At 36.3% G+C, this 16,437-nt stretch overlaps 1 protein-coding gene across 10 annotated transcripts in view; it reads left to right on the top strand.

Moving 5' to 3' along the window:
* The window catches only part of APAF1 (apoptotic peptidase activating factor 1), an 80,423-nt gene that overhangs the window by 1,897 nt on the left and 62,089 nt on the right, over window positions 1-16,437 (top strand). For 9 of the 10 annotated variants that reach the window (XR_012121532.1, XR_001855539.3, XR_005062591.2 and 6 more), the window contains 6 exons: window positions 517-694; window positions 858-1,044; window positions 1,677-1,874; window positions 11,222-11,405; window positions 13,379-13,491; window positions 13,601-13,732. Coding sequence is in view for 6 of the 10 variants with exons in the window: in XM_073213665.1 (XP_073069766.1) it covers window positions 557-694; window positions 858-1,044; window positions 1,677-1,874; window positions 11,222-11,405; window positions 13,379-13,491; window positions 13,601-13,732 (952 nt within the window). In the remaining 4 variants the exon portion in view is untranslated. Of the gene's footprint in view, window positions 1-516; window positions 695-857; window positions 1,045-1,676; window positions 1,875-11,221; window positions 11,406-13,378; window positions 13,492-13,600; window positions 13,733-16,437 lie in introns of those variants that run through there. The other variant, XM_017675625.3, reaches the window with a different exon arrangement.

Raw genomic sequence — 16,437 nt, forward strand, 5'->3', positions numbered from 1 at the left:
TGTATATGGGATCATAATTCTATCAGCAATGAGTCACAAGCATCTTTCCATGTCAGTACATGGAGATATTTTATTTTAAATGGCTGTATAATATTCCATTTTGTAGACATACTCTAATTTTTAAAATCTCTACTCAGAATGATGAGCATTTAGGTTCTCATATTTTTTTAACCTAAACACTATTAACTCTTTCTTTGAATATTTTTGCATACATATGTGAATGTCTCCTTGAGATGAACTCCTAGATGTGGATTTCTGGGTTAAAAAGAATACTTAATGTCAGACATCTCTGTGACTTATCATATTGCCTTCCAGGAAAGTTCATCCATTTTGTAGTCTCCTCAAGTAGTATATAAGAACATCTGTTTTCTTACACCTTTGAAAGCATTGTGTTCTGTCTACTTTTAAAAGCCTCTGGAAAAAAATCTTACTTTCTTTACATCTCCTGACTGCTAGTGAGGTTATACATATTTTTATGTTACTGGCCTGATGAATATTTTGATTTTTTGCTTGTAGCTCATGATTAACGGCTTAGAGAGAGAAAAATTTGAGGAGGATGGATGCAAAAGCTCGAAATTGTTTACTTCAACACAGAAAAGCCCTGGAAAAGGACATCAAAACATCCTACATCATGGATTACATGATTAGCGATGGAGGTTTAACAATATCAGAAGAGGAAAAAGTAAGAAATGAGGTAAAGGTCTCTGAGGCAGTTTATGCTTTCTTAAACATTTTTAGAATTTATTTCAGAACTTGCACTAACTTCCACTAATTTGTATCCCAAATGTATTCTTGGTATATGTTTATACATATACATATATGTTTAGTATACTAAACTATTTATTTATTTTTTTTAGCCCACTCAGCAACGAGCAGCTGTGCTAATTAATCTGATACTTAAAAAAGATAATTCTGCCTATATATCATTCTACAATGCTCTACTACATGAAGGGTATAAAGATCTCGCTGCCCTTCTCCATGGTGGTATTCCTGTTGTCTCTTCTAACAATGGCAAAGATTCTGGTGGTGGAATAACTTCATATGGTTTGTATCAATTATATCCTCTGCTACATTGGTGCAGTTTTGTCTTAACTATGGATGGAGTCTGCTCAAGAGCTGATCAGTCGCAAAAAAATAATTGTTGTTTTCCAGTTTAAATATTTTTATCTGCATCTATGTTAACTCTCACATTTTCTTCTTGCCTAATAAACTATCTACTGCTGAGGTAATATACATACCCTAATTCTTACAGATAATTAGACAACTTATAGGCCTTTATTTAAGCTTTTTCCCAGTTCTGTGCTTATCAAGGTCATGCATAGGAAGGAATAAGAATCTTTTGAAATCTATGTTCTTGAAGGATTTCTATATTCTTATCTTTACACTTTCCTTCCCAGTCTTCGATGTGAGAAAAAGAGAGAGTCAGGGAGGAATAGGATTAAGTAAGGACAGATAGATCCATCGTTTATTGTCATGTAGAAGGGTGTATGTTTTCTTTTGTTCTGGGTGTTCTGAGAAATCAGAAAGTTGAAGTTAATATGCTACCTCCATTTTCTTACTTCTAGTATAAATTCTGAGGCTAAAGCCTAGTCTTGCTCTCTTTGTTTCTTATGCTATTACTTGAGTAACCATTTCAAAGTTCTGTTCATTCATACGTGTTCTGTTTTGAATTTCAGTAAGGACTGTCCTATGTGAAGGTGGAGTGCCACAGAGGCCAGTGGTTTTTGTTACTAGGAAGAAGCTGGTGGATGCAATTCAGCAGAAGCTCAGGAGACTGAATGGTGAACCGGGATGGGTCACCATATATGGAATGGCAGGTTGTGGGAAGTCTGTGTTAGCAGCAGAAGCTGTTCGAGATCATTTCTTCTTAGTCGGTAAGTTAATGATGACCTGTGTTGCTGGCCACGGAGATAGTCCTTAACCATTCTATTAGTTTCTTATTGCTGCAGTAACAAGTTACCAAAAATCTGGTGGTTTAAAACACAAATTTATTATCTTACAGTTTTGGAGTCAGAAGTCCAAAGTAGTTCTTACTGGGCTAAAATTCAGGTATAAGCAGGGTTGAGTTCCTTCCGGAGGCTCGAGGGAGAATCCTTTTCCTGGCATTTTCCAGCTTCTGGAGTTGGCTTGCATTCCTTGACTCAGGATCTCTTCCTCCAGTTTCAAAGCAGGCAGCACGTAGCATCTTCAGATTTCTCTCTTTCTCTCTCTCTGCCCTTTGCTTCTGTTACCACATCTCCTCTGACTCTTGCTTCCCTCTTATAAGGGCCCTTGTGATTGCATTGAGCCCCCCAGGTATTCCAGGATAATCTCATCTCAAAATCTTTAGTTTAATTGCATCTGCAAAGTCCCTTTTGCCATATAATGTAACATATTTACAAGTTCTGTAGATTAGGATGTGGACATCTTTGGGGAGCTGTTATTCTCATTCCGCCTACCACAGGCATGATTAACTTTGGAGTTCACTTTCTGCCTAGCCTGTCACACTGAGGGTTGGCTAACTGGGTCAATAATTCATATGTCATGTGGTACTTATCACTGGATTGAAGCCAGTTCCTTTGTACCTTAACAGTTGGGGGGATTTAGGGTTAAAGAAAGGTCTGAAAAGGTTGTTCAACTTGTATCCCTCCCTGTCAGGCAGTACTAGACTTACACCTTCCCGTCAGTCCAGAGACTGTTTTGGCATAGGGTGCTATAGAGAAGGAGGTTCTTGGAGACTCAATTCCATTAATGACTCTCCCAATGGGTGATTCTGTCATGTCTTTCGCATCCTATATTAAATTATTCATTCCATCTCTAATTAATTTTGTTTCTTATTTTTAAAAAATAAAAAATCTTCAGTAATTTTTCTAACATGTAAGGCCAAGAAAAAAATTGGGAGTTGACGAGGGCAACCAGTGGATTTTTACAGGTAGGCCTTTTAGATTCATTTAAGGTCTGGTGACTTTTTTTGCTTCAGGTATTCATGTTTTCAGTAAATATTTGAGAGCTTCCTGTGGAGCTTGGCACTGTTTTGGGTACTGGGGATCCAAAAAGAAGGCACCATCTGTGCATCTAAGGAACTTATTCACAGTCTAATAGGGGAGACAGATATGTGAACAAACTGTGATATATATGATGAATGGAATAGTAGAAACAAGTATAAGGTGCAAAGTTAGAACAAAGGAAGGAAGTGTTATTTCTTTGGGAGAAGAGGATGGACAGGATAGGCTTCCTGAATGAGATGACATTTTAGCTGGAGTTCAGCTGGAGAAAGGGTAGAAGTTTGCCATACAGACTAGGTAAGGATGGGACAGTTGGAAAAGTAGGAAGGGTATTGGGCAGTTTTTGGATTAGGGAAAGGCATACTGTGTAGAAGAGGGTTTAGGACATCTGGCAGGTGCCCTCAGCAGTACACCTTACTGAGTCTGGTAGGTCCTCAGGAATAGTTAGATAGCTCTCTCAGTCTTTGGTTGCCTCCATTCTTTAGTGAATTCTAAGGGAATTTAAAGACAGTTCAACTTCTAATTGTTAATAATTTTTTTTTTGGTATCATTAATCTACAATTACATGAGAAACATTATGTTTACTACGCTCCCCCCTTCACCAAGTCCCCCCTACAAACCACGTTACAGTCACTGTCCATCAGCATAAAAAGATGCTGTAGAATCACTACTTGTCTTCTCTGTGTTGCACAGCCCTCCCCATGCCCCCCCCACACACTATACATTCTAATCGTAATGCCCCCTTTCTTTTTCCCTGCCCTTATCCCTCCCTTCCCACCTATACTCCCCAGTCCCTTTCCCTTTGGTAACTGTTAGTCCATTCTTGGTTTCTGTGATTCTGCTGCTGTTTTGTTCCTTCAGTTTTTCTTTGCTCTTATACTCCACATATGAATGAAATCATTTGGTACTTGTCTTTCTCCGCCTGGCTTATTTCACTGAGCATAGTACCCTCTAGCTCCATCCATGTTGTTGCAAATGGTAGGATTTGTTTTCTTCTTATGGCTGAATAATATTCCATTGTGTATATCTTCTTTATCCAGAAGATGGATAAAGATATCTTCTTTATCCATTCATCTACTGATGGACACTTAGGTTGCTTCCATTTCTTGGCTATTGTAAATAGTGCTGTGATAAACATAGGGATGCATCTGTCCTTTTCAAACTGGGCTGCTGCATTCTTCGGGTAAATTTCTAGAAGTGGAATTCCCAGGTCAAATGGTATTTCTATTTTGAGCTTTTTGAGGAACCTCCATACTGCTTTCCACAATGGTTGGACTAATTTACATTCCCAGCAGCAGTGTAGGAGGGTTCCCCTTTCTCCACAACCTTACTAACATTTGTTGTTGTTTGTCTTTTGGATGATGGCAATGCTTACTGGTGTGAGGTGATATCTCATTGTGGTTTTAATTTGCATTTCTCTTATGACTAGCGATGTGGAGCATCTTTTCATGTGTCTGTTGACCATCTGAATTTCTTCTCTGGAAAACTGTTCATCTCCTCTGCCCATTTTTTAATTGGATTATTTGCTTTTTGTTTGTTGAGGTGTGTGAGCTTTTTATATATTTTGGATGTCAACCCTTTATTGCATTAGGGTACCTTTTTGTTCTATTGATGGTGTCCTTTGCTGTACAGAAGCTTTTCAGCTTGATATAAGTCGTTGCTTTTGTTTCCCTTGCCCGGGGAGATATGTTCATGAAGAAGTCGCTCATGTTTATGTCCAAGAGATTTTTGCCTATGTTTTTTCTAAGAGTTTTATGGTTTCATGACTTACATTCAGGTCTTTGATCCATCTTGAATTTACTTTTGTGTATAGGGTTAGACAATGATCCAGTTTCATTCTCTTACATGTAGCTGTCCAGTTTTGCCAGCACCAACTGTTTATCACATATATCAGCAACCAAAGTTCATCACCAAGGATATTTCAGGAGTGAAATTGATTTTAAGTTCCTTTAGTGTGAAGAAATAGGTTTTCCTTTCAATATTATGATGAATTTTCTTTAAGAATATATTTATAACACAAATTTATGGGATTAAAAGTGTGCCCCTCAACTTAGTTTAAATCACTCAAGATGATTGGGGTGAATTTTCAATTTTAGGGGTTAAAATTAACCAGCAACTTACAGAATTAAATACCTAGGAATTATATTGTATAAATTATGGTCTTGGAATAGATTTTTGTTTTGAGAAAATGTCGGTGCATAGTGAGTTTAATTCATATCTCATATGCTTTTGTGAGATCTCAAGCCTACAGGACTGAATTATATTCTTTAGTTCACAGCCCATTATTTTAGGTTGGTATAAGACTTAGGTTGTTTATTTCCTTTTAAAAAATTTCCTCTCTTCTACAGAAAAACTGTACTTCTCCTTTGTGTCTCCTGAGCAAAACTACAACACTACATCTTTTCTGACACTAGATATGTGAGTATTCCACACATCTAGTAATTTTTCAGTGCCAGCTGGTTGTCCTTATGATTTAATTCATTTCCAACACCGTTCACCTGTAGATAGCATCAGATCCCATAGGTTAAGGGTTCAGTCCTTAAGACTGCCCTCCCATCCCCCACCTCTCAACTTTAGATGCCAGTTGCAGGTCCCTGTTGTTACTGTGCTTCTGACCAAACAGCTGTAGATAAGAGACTCCCTTTTTTTTCTTGTGTTGATTAGTTTGCTAGAGTGGCTCACAGAACTCAGGAAAACATTTTACTTATTAGGTTCCTGGTTTATTAGAAAAGGATATAAACTCAGGATCAGCTGATTGAAAAGATGCTTAGGGCAAATTATGTGGGAAGGGGTGAAGTGCTTCCATGCCCTCTCTGAGTGCACTATTCTCTCCACACCTCTAATCCAGAAGCAGTTTGAACTCTCATATTTTGTTTTTTCACTGAGGACTTATTACATAGGCATGACTGATGAAATTGTGACCATCGGTGATTGAGCTCAGTCTCCAACGTGTCTCCTCTTCCCTGAGATCTGAGGGTGGGGCTGATATTTCTAACCCTCCAATCATATTATTGGTTCCCCTGACAATGAATTCCCACCCTTAGTTTAGGTAGGGGCTTTCCAAAAATCATTAACATAAACTCGGATGTGGTTGAAATGAACTTGTTATATGGATAACATAAGATAGCCATTTCTCTTTTATAGTTATGGAGGTATTTCTGGAACTGGGGACAAACAATATATAATAAAAGATGCCTATATGGCCCTTATATATGAAATTACAAGGGTTTTAGAGATGTGTCGGGGACAGTGAAGAAGACCAAATATATATATCATAATGTTATACTTCCCCATAGGTGTTTTTCTAATGTATGTTCTTCATAAATGTACATGTAATGTATGTTTTCTTATAAAATGTTATGTTGTTTGTAGGCAGATACTTTAAATTTGCACGAATGTTATAGTGCTGTTTTCTTCTGTTTCTTGACACTTTTTAAGATTTGTCCTTGTTGCTGTGTATTCATATTATTTGTTACCACTGATCGCTACGCTCTGTAGGGTGCATCCAGCACATTTTATTATCTGTTTCCATAGTAGATGGATATATAGCTTGTCCTCAACTCTTTGCTACTCCAGCAAAGCTGGGTTGAACACTTATGGAAGCAAGTATTTCTTGACTATATGCATCTAGGAGCAGAATCACTAAAGTACAGGATATACAAATATAAAATTTGATGGCTCTTTTAATTTGTATATTCCCACCGGGGCTTCTACATCCTTACTTCCCTTTTCATCCAGCTTTATAATTTTTATCAGACCAGCAGGTGTGAAGTGATGTCTTTTAATTGACATTTCTCTGATAAGTTTGATCATTTCTTTTTTTATAAATTTTAATTATATATTTTATCTGATTTTCCACTGGGATTTCCATCTTTTTTCTTGTTTTTTTAAGGGTTTCTTGTATATTTTAAATATTAGGCCTTGTTAGTTTTAGACTTTGAAAATACCTTCTCCTTATGTATCACCTGTATTAACTTTGTCCTGAATGCCCTTAATAGAAATCTTTACTTCTCTTATAGTCAAATCAGTTTTTTTCCTTCTAATTTGTGCATCTTGAATTTTGCTTATATAGTCCTCTATTACTCTTACCATTCATATTTAGCTCTTTAATCTTTTTGAAGTCTGCTTTAGAATATCCTAGTTCAAGAATGGATATTTTCCTAAAGATAAATTTTATTCTCTATAGTTCACTTTCATTCTAAAATATAGAAAAATTGAATTTTTGCCATTTAATTGTACTATACCTTTTTTCTTTTGAAAGTATAGATTACTAAGGGTTACAAACTTTATTAAAACTGTGGTTCCTATAGGAATTTTATTACCTTGGGATAGTGTTTGGTATAAATTTAAGAATATTAAGTTCTAAACTATTTATGCCTATACACTTTTAAGTAACCCACTACCTTTTGAAATTCAGCCTTTTATATATTTATTTTTGGGGTAAGGCAGTTGTAGAGTTGACATTATTTTTAAACCACTGACACTATTATATTTATAAGCTGTTTTTAAAGCATAGAAGCTTTCTCCAGAGGCTATTTGTTCTGCCCTTCCCAAGATTTCTTTGACTGCTATTAGATTATTAATAGCTACCAGGAGAAATCATGTTTGAAAGTAGAATGGTGTTAATTTTCTCTGAATAAGGACAGTTATTTCTGAGTTTCTGTGAATGAATTATAGGTACAAAGCTAAATTGCTCCCTCTTGTGCCCATAGTCAAGATGTTTAGATTCTCTCTAAAATGTGGAATTAACATCAGTATTTAGCTCACTGCCATATTGTGATGGTAGGAGATTTTCAGATCAGTTGGTCATTTGGTCTCTTTGTCATTCTTTTCAAAGCTTGTAGTGTTTTATTTTTCCTTGCCTATGTTTATAATTCCCTAATATTTTAGTTTTAAATTTAAGAGAGAAAGACCTTTGCTGTAGGTAATAGGTACTTACATTTAAATCTGAAAAGTTTACTAGTTAGCTCCATCAGGATACTTTCTTTGCCTTGTCTTTAATCCTGGGGTGATTTAAAAAGTTTTTTAAAAATAGAAAGCACAAATTAAAAAAAATCAACCACAAAACCTTGGAGCGAAAGGTAGTTTAAAACTTTCTTGTTTGTTTTAAATATTACAAAAGTAGTATTTTCATTTAAAAAGAAGTAAAAATTCTTTTCACCTGCCCTTCTCCCCTTTCTCCTAAATTCTGAATCCTTCACCAGAGATAATCATGGTTAACAGTTTAGAGTGAATTCTTCCAAGCTTCTTTCCTATGCACTTACAGACATGTGTACACACTGAACACAGCTATAACATGTAGCGAAGCTTTAGGGATTTACAGTTTACACTGAAGGAAGTCTGAGGAAACAAACTTGAGGAAGCTTTCAGGAGTAAAACAGTAAGACTTGTCAGACCCTGACACTGATAATTAAACCAGGCTTCGCAGCACTGTCTTTGCCTCAGTGACTGTGGAGTTCTCTGCTGTCATTTTTTATCTTGTAGATTCTCATGCAGTTATTACTCAGTATATTGCCATTTCTGATCTAGGTCTCCCCCCATCATTTCCAAGACTTTCTGCCTTTCTGCTCTCTAGACTTCCTCCTCTATGATCAGGAAGCTCCTCTGTATCATCCATCAGCCTGTTTTTAGAATGTTTACCTTCTTGCTTTATCTGAAACGGGACTTCCCTGAGGATACAAACCACCTTCCTGAAAGCCTTCTTCAGTGGTGTGGCAGCTCTTTCCCTGTTATATCCCACATGCTGAAGCACTAGGAGACAAGTGGATGTGGTCCTTGCTCTGTGCTGTTTCATCTAGACCGTTAACACTCCCTTTCCAGCTAAATTCTTCATCCTTTGAGGTTCAATTCTCTAATCTTCCCCAGTTATGTAATATCTCTCTCACTCGTTGATGGTTGGAGTTCTTAGTTATAAATTTAAGCCCTTCTTCTTTTGGTACTCTTTCAGAAACTTTGGTCTCTTAATTCCTTGGCCTCTTTTTCTGCAGTGACCATTTCCTTCACTCCCCTTCAGCAGTATACATCTCTGATCACAGGCTGGACCCTGGTCATTGCTGTTAGGAGAAACAATACCACTTTTGAAATCTTGATGCTAAATGTTCTATTCTACCCTTTGCCGACCTTCACCTATTCTGTTTTTCAAGTTCACTACTATAGTTTTCTGACCTACCGAGACTTATCCATTGATTCTGTAATGTCCCCACTTTTTATCCCACCAGCTCCCTCAGGCCTGACTGCCCATCATCCAGTTGCTTCTTAGCACATGCTCTTGGTTCTTCAGTTCTCTCCTTAGCTTGAGTCAAAGCTGATTCCTTCTTCTCTATGCTAGGAGATGAATTAGGTATTCCTTCTCACTCCCCAATACTTCATCTAGAGTGTTACTTGCTTCCTCTTTGCTGGAGAAAATCACCCATCCGAGTTCCAATTTAAATTGATCATAGACCTTGGCAATTTTACTAGGTTTATTTAATGGATGTGTAATCATTGCATTGGGGTTTAAAGGGTGTAGTCAGAAAATAACTTTTTTCTCTTACTGATTATTTAAAACTCTTCTTGGACTTACTGTTTCCCTAGCTTTGTACAGGTTGAGTCCTCAGGTCACTTCAGTTTCATTTCAGTAGTTAAAATGTGGAGACCTGTCTATTGCTCCAGACTTCATTTATATGTAAGTTTCTCCCCTTCCTCAGCTGGGCTTGCCTCTCAGACATGGGGATCCAGCAGTGGAAGAGGAAGTTAAAGGTTGTTTCAGCTTTTTCCTCTTGCAAACATTGCTGCTGTGAATGTTCTTGTGGAGGTAGAATAGTTTGGAAGTTGAGCATTGATGCTGGATTCTTGAATCCCAGTTCTGCATTATTAGATGTGTGACCTTGGAGAGGTTACTCAACCTTTATACCTCAATTACCTCATAAAATGGAGATATTATAGTGTCTGCTTGATAGTCTCCTGTGAGGATTAAATGTAGATTAATGTGTATAACTCCTAGAATAGTGCTCAATAAATATCTAAAAAATAGATCTTAGTGCACATATATATGTATATGTAATATTTCTTTTGGATGATTAAATTTTTAAAATAGTGATTTCTTTTTGCACTTAATTACTTGTGAATAGTAGTAAATTGTTCTTTGGTGCAAAACAGCTTATTTATCCTTGTATTTATTTTTTTGCTTTTTCTTATACTTCCATGATTCCATAATATAAATCTTTATGGTTAATGCCACTGGTATGATTTAATGCTACTGTTCATCATATTTTACACATGAAGACCCTCCTTTTTTTTTTTTTTGTATGGAGCTGATTAAGTATATGAAGTCTTAGAATTTTTGTCTCCTGACACATATATAAATAAAAATGCCTATTTAAGATAAACTAGGCTTAATTAATAATGATGATATAACAGTAGACAGTAACAGTAATGTCCACTCTTCCAGAGTGCTTGCTAGTTCAGACTTTAATATTTGTAAGATGCTCTTGATCTGTGTCACTAATAATACTGTCTATTATAACCTTTTACAGTTAACATAGCAGATTCACATATTTATATCAATACTTTCTCATAGCAACTCTGAAATAGGTGGGGTAAATAGTTGTATTGCAGTATAATAAATGAGAGGTTAAGCGATTTGCTAAAGATTGTGTGGCTAGTAAGCAGTAGAGACAGACTTGAACCTAATTTCTTTTTAAGTCGTAATACAAGAACCCTAGTGAGTATGTTATGTGTTCCTGGACATCAGTGGCTCTCAGGCAGAGGTAATTTTGCCCCCAAGAGGACGTTTGAGAGTGTTTGGAGACATTTTTGGTTGTGATAACTGGGAGGGGGAATGTAACTAGCATCTAGTGGGTAGAGGCCAGGGAGGCTGTACATCCTGCAGTTCCTAGGACAGTCCCTCACAACAAAGAATTAGCTAGCCCAAAATGTCAAGAATACTGAGATTGAGAAATAGTGCTGTACAGTGATCACTGATGACACAGGACAAAGATTGTGAAATTTTGTTTGGTAAGTTTATACTGATAAGCAGTAGATTTACTTCAAACTTCAATTTCTTCATATCTTCAACTTTTCTTGGAGTCAAGCTATAAAGCTTAATGATACCCTACAAGCAAAATTTATACCCTGTATCAAGAGAAATTGAAAATATAATGGAATTGAAAATTGGAGCAAATTCACTGCTTATCAGTAAAGTCGAAGACAGACTCTTGTTCACAGGCCCTTTAGCATATTACTCTTTTCCTCACCAGGTCACTTCCCCAGGGGTGTGCATTGGGTTTCAATTGGGAAACAAGACAAATCTGGCCTCCTGATGAAACTGCAGAATCTTTGCTCACGGTTGGATCAGGATGAGAGTTTCTCCCAGAGGCTTCCACTTAATATTGAAGAGGCTAAAGACCGTCTTCGAATTCTGATGTTGCACAAATACCCAAGGTACAGATGATCAAGTTTAGTTGACATGTGAAGTCCTAGTGAGAGTTAACTACTGACATCTTGTGAACATCATACCCTTTTCTTGCTGTTTGGTAGAGGGTCTAACAAAGAACCATTGCTTTCCTGCTGTTCTCTCTCTAGTATTAAAAAAAGAAGTGGCTGCCACTGGCCTAAAATTACTACTTTGTCTTCTTTGCTTCCTACTACCACATTGTCCCTTATGTACCATTGAGGCTCTCAAGAGGTATTTCTGAAGTACGTGAGTTGGTGAGTGGTCTTTGCTAGAAAAATGTAAGCTTCTTAACCTTGAATCCATTATTTCTAATGGATTAACATTGAACTCAAGACAATAAATGTAGGCAACTAGCAAGAGGATTATTTATTTAATGGGACCCTTCTGTTGGGTTTTCTTAATTTTTGGGTGTAGCCGTAACTCTTCCACTTCCATGTACTTCAAGAGTTTGTGTTGTTTAATAATTAACTAAATGATTTAATAAATACTATTATAATTATGTACCAGACACTGTTATCAACTTGGTGTTTCAACATTCATTACCCAGAAGGGAGACAGCAGCTTAGGTGCTGCTTGTGTTAAGAGTATAACAATAGTTCATCAGCTGGGATTCAAAAAGCAGCTTGTTTTCTGTGGCCCAGCAGCCACACTTTCATTTGCTCACTTAACTAACACTGGGTGTTGTGCCAGGTTCTGGGTAAAGTGCTGCAAGTACAGAGATGAATAAAGCATTCCCTGGGGGTGTAACAATATATTGTATGAGAATTAGGTAATGGGTCTGAACTTCTTTTAATGCCTCAGTGCACTTGACAGTGCAGTATACTTTCATATGTAACAGTGGCCGAGTATAGCAGTGATTCTTAAATTGGTAAGGGGATAAATATCAGAATATTTGGTGAGAGGAGTGATTTTTGGAAAAAACCTCCTCGGTGAAGAATTCATACTACAGAGGGGAAGCTCCCTTCAGTGGCCTCTTTCTCCTCCAGATTCCTCTATTATTTCCTTCTCCCTTGGATGTCACTGGTACCCATTTTTCTGGAGGAGATAGGATTGAGACCACTGGCCATTCATTCCCTCTTTCCTTGCTCAGTAACTTCTTCCTAGTCCTACTTTCTTTCTTCGTAAAAATAAGTGATTTATGAAAATATTGTAACCACTATCGGATATATCAGACCATGGCTTATAAAGTCAGTCATTTTGTTTCCCTGCCAGCCTCCTGTTGGTTTATGCTTTTGCCTTTTTCCAACCTGTGTGTGCACAGAAGTAGTGTACCATTCAGATAAAAATGCTACTGTATAATTAAGCTATCAGGTTTTAGTTGTATGTTTTATCCATCTATTCTAGTGAGTTTAAAAAAGTTTTTGGAGAGACCAGTCAGGAATTGGCACATAGATTCTTTGTCATCATGAATAAACAAACTGATTTCTTTGATGGAAAAAATCCCCACTAGAGAACCAAATGAAAAGTGGTGACCTTGCTAGTGCATTGTTAGGTCAGCTGGAACATACAAACTTGCTAGTTTTCTAAATTATAAAGAGGTCACATCTTATCACTGTTGTTTGATTCCTTCTAATGCTTACCTAAGCCTAGTTCTTGTTTTTTTTTTTTGGTGCTTAAAAACTAAATTGGAAAAATCCTATTTCCTGAGTAGTCCTTTTTAGGCACTAGGTGACCTGACTTATAATAGTTAATGGTATACACAGTCCTCTTCTTATAGGTCCCTTAACTTTAATATGCATTAACTTGGGGTGATTGGAGGGTAAAGTCTTTAATTTTTTTTTCCTTACTTGAGTCGGTTATTTAGTAGAGGGATATGGCAAGAAAGAGAGGAAGAACCATGAAATAGGCATCTGTTCTTTCTTTTTTTATTTTATGAATTTTCAGACACTGGTGGCATCATCTTTGTTTAAAGGAAACTTGAAATAAATGTCAGCGACTCAATACAACTTTTTTTTTTTAGGTCTCTGTTGATCTTGGATGATGTTTGGGATCCTTGGGTGTTAAAAGCTTTTGACAATCAGTGTCAGATTCTTCTTACAACCAGAGACAAGAGTGTTACAGATTTAGTAACAGGTAAAGAAAGATTATCAATTTGCTTTTTAGTACCTTTATGTTTTAATTCACTTAGATTTAAATATGTCACATACAAAATTACTTACTGTATTTTGTAATTTTGTTGCAGGTCCCAAATATGTAGTCCCTGTGGAGAGTGGCTTAGGAAAAGACAAAGGACTTGAAATTTTATCACTTTTTGTAAATATGAAGAAATCAGAATTGCCAGAAGAAGCTCACAGTATTATAAAAGAATGTAGAGGTAAAATTATTTGTATATGAGAGGGTTATAGAGATACCAGTTTTGCCTTTTATAAATTAAGCTAATGATAATGACAGTTTAGCACATGAACATTCAAAAACTTTACCAGAGTATTTAGTTAGGTTCTTTTCTGATACCCTAAATAGATAATGGTGTTTTGGTATATCATTCATTCATTAAAATATTATTTAATAGATATGTACATGTTAGCTGGAGGGGTGAGATGAAAACATGACCTCTGCTGTCAAAACAAAAAATATAGTGAGAATCAGTTTTAAATTTTTTTGGTTGGGATTTTATAAAACCTAGTGTTCTAATTTGTTATGTAAAAACTGGCATTGTCTTCTTAGTTTACATTTTTTATTAGTGAAGTTAAATGTTTTATTGTTTATTGAATATTTACAATTTAAGAAATAATCCTTGACTCACTTTTCTTTGTGATATGAGGATTTTTAATTGATTTTTAGGCACTCGAAATATTGAAGCTATGATCCCTTTGTCACATATTTGCAAATATTTTCCCTCAGTTTTTTGTCTGCCTTTTTAATTTCATTTGTAGTAGTTTTTTGACATACATAAACTAAAATTTTTATATAGTCAAATCTGTCAACTCTTCAGATTCTTTTTTCTATTGTTGTATTTCTTTATTTTGAACTTTAGAAATTCAGGGATTTTTTTTTTTTATCCAATTGGTTTTTATAAAAACTTGAGGTTTCATTGATATATGTACAATCTTGTATTGGTTTTAAGTATACAACACAGTGGTTAAACAGTTACCCATATTATTAAACCCTCACCCCCACTAGTGCAGTAATATATGTCAACATAGGAAGATGTTACAGAATCGTTGACTATATTCTCCATGCTGCACTACTATCCCCATGACTAACTGAGATTATGATTGAGAATATTTGTGTCCCTTTATCCCCCTCAGTCTCCCCACACCACCCCGAACCCTTCATGGAGCTGCCAGTCACTTCTCAGTGACTGTGAGTCTACTGATGTTTTGTTCATTTTGTTTTGTTTTTATATTCCATAAATGAAATCATATGGTATTTGTTTTCTCCACCTGTCTTACCATAATACCCTCTAGGCCCATTCATGTTGTTGCAAATGGCAGGATTTCTTTCTTTTTTATGGCTGAATTCTTCCATTGTTGTTAATGCTTGGATATACCTTCTTGTTTTTCTTTCTGCCACCAAATAGATAATTGGTTTGGAGTAACTTAAAAATATCTTAAACTTAGAAAAAGTACATGATTTGTATTCAGTTAAAAAAATTTTTTTATACAATTTTTACAGTATTATTGATATACACTCTTATGAAGATTTCACATGAAAAACAATGTGATTACTACATTCACCCATGTTATTGAGTCCCCACCCATACCCCATTGCAGTCACTGTCCATAGTGTAGTAAGATGCCAGAGTCGCTGCTTGTCTTCTCTGTGTTACACTGTCTTACCCATGATCCCATCCACACCATGTGTACTAATCATAATACCTCTCAAACCCCTTCTCCCTCCCTCTCCACCCACCCTCCCCCATTCGTCCCCTTTGTTAACTGCTACTCCCTTCTAGGAGTCTGTGAGTCTGCTCCTGTTTTGTTCTGTCAGTTTTGGTTCATTGTTATACTCCACAAATCAGGGAAATCATTTGGTACTTGTCTTTCTCTGCCTGGCTTATTTCACTGAACATAATATCCTCCAGCTCCATCCATGTTGTTGCAAATAGTAGGATTTGTTTCTTTCTTATGGCTGAAGAGTATTCCATTGGGTATATGTACCACATCTTCTTTATCCATTCATCTACTGATGGACACTTAGGTTGCCTCCATATCTTGGCTATTGTAAATAGTGCTGCAATAAACATAGGGGTGCATATGTCTTCCTGAATCTGAGAACTCGTATTCTTTGGGTAAATTGCTAGGACTGGAACTCCTGGGTCAAATGGTATTTCCATTTTTAGTTTTTTGAGGAACCTCCATACTGCTTTCCACAGTGGTTGAACTAGTTTACATTCCCACCAGCAGTGTAGGAGGGTTCCCCTTTCTTCGCATCCTCGCTGGCATCTGTTGTTCTTAGTCTCTTTGATACTGGCCATTCTTACTGGTGTGAGGTGATATCTCATTGTGGTTTTGATTTACATTTCCCTGATAATTAGTGATGTGGAGCATCTTTTCATGCGCCTGTTAGCCATCTGAATTTCTTTTTTGGAGAAGTGTCTGTTCATGTCCTCTGCCCATTTTTTTTTTTTATTTGAGAGGGCATCTCTCATATTTATTGATCAAAATGGTTGTTAACAACAATAAAATTCTGTATAGGGGGGTCAATGCTCAATGCACAATCATCAATCCATCTCAAGCCTAATTCTCGTCAGTCTCCAATCTTCTGAAGCATAACGAACAAGTTCTTACATGGTGAACGAATTCTTACATAGTGAATAAGTTCTTACATGGTGAACAGTACAAGGGCATTCATCACAGAAACTTTCGGTTTTGATCACGCATTATGAACTATAAACAATCAGGTCAAATATGAATATTCGTTTGATTTTTACACTTGATTTATATGTGGATCCCACGTTTCTCCCTTTATTATTTTTATTATTTTTATTTTTAATAAAATGCTGAAGTGGTAGGTAGATGCAAGATAAAGGTAGAAAACATAGTTTAGTGCTGTAAGAGGGCAAATGTAGATGATCAG

The sequence above is a fragment of the Manis javanica genome, chromosome 10 (genome assembly GCF_040802235.1).
Source record: "Manis javanica isolate MJ-LG chromosome 10, MJ_LKY, whole genome shotgun sequence".
Lineage (NCBI taxonomy): Eukaryota > Metazoa > Chordata > Mammalia > Pholidota > Manidae > Manis > Manis javanica.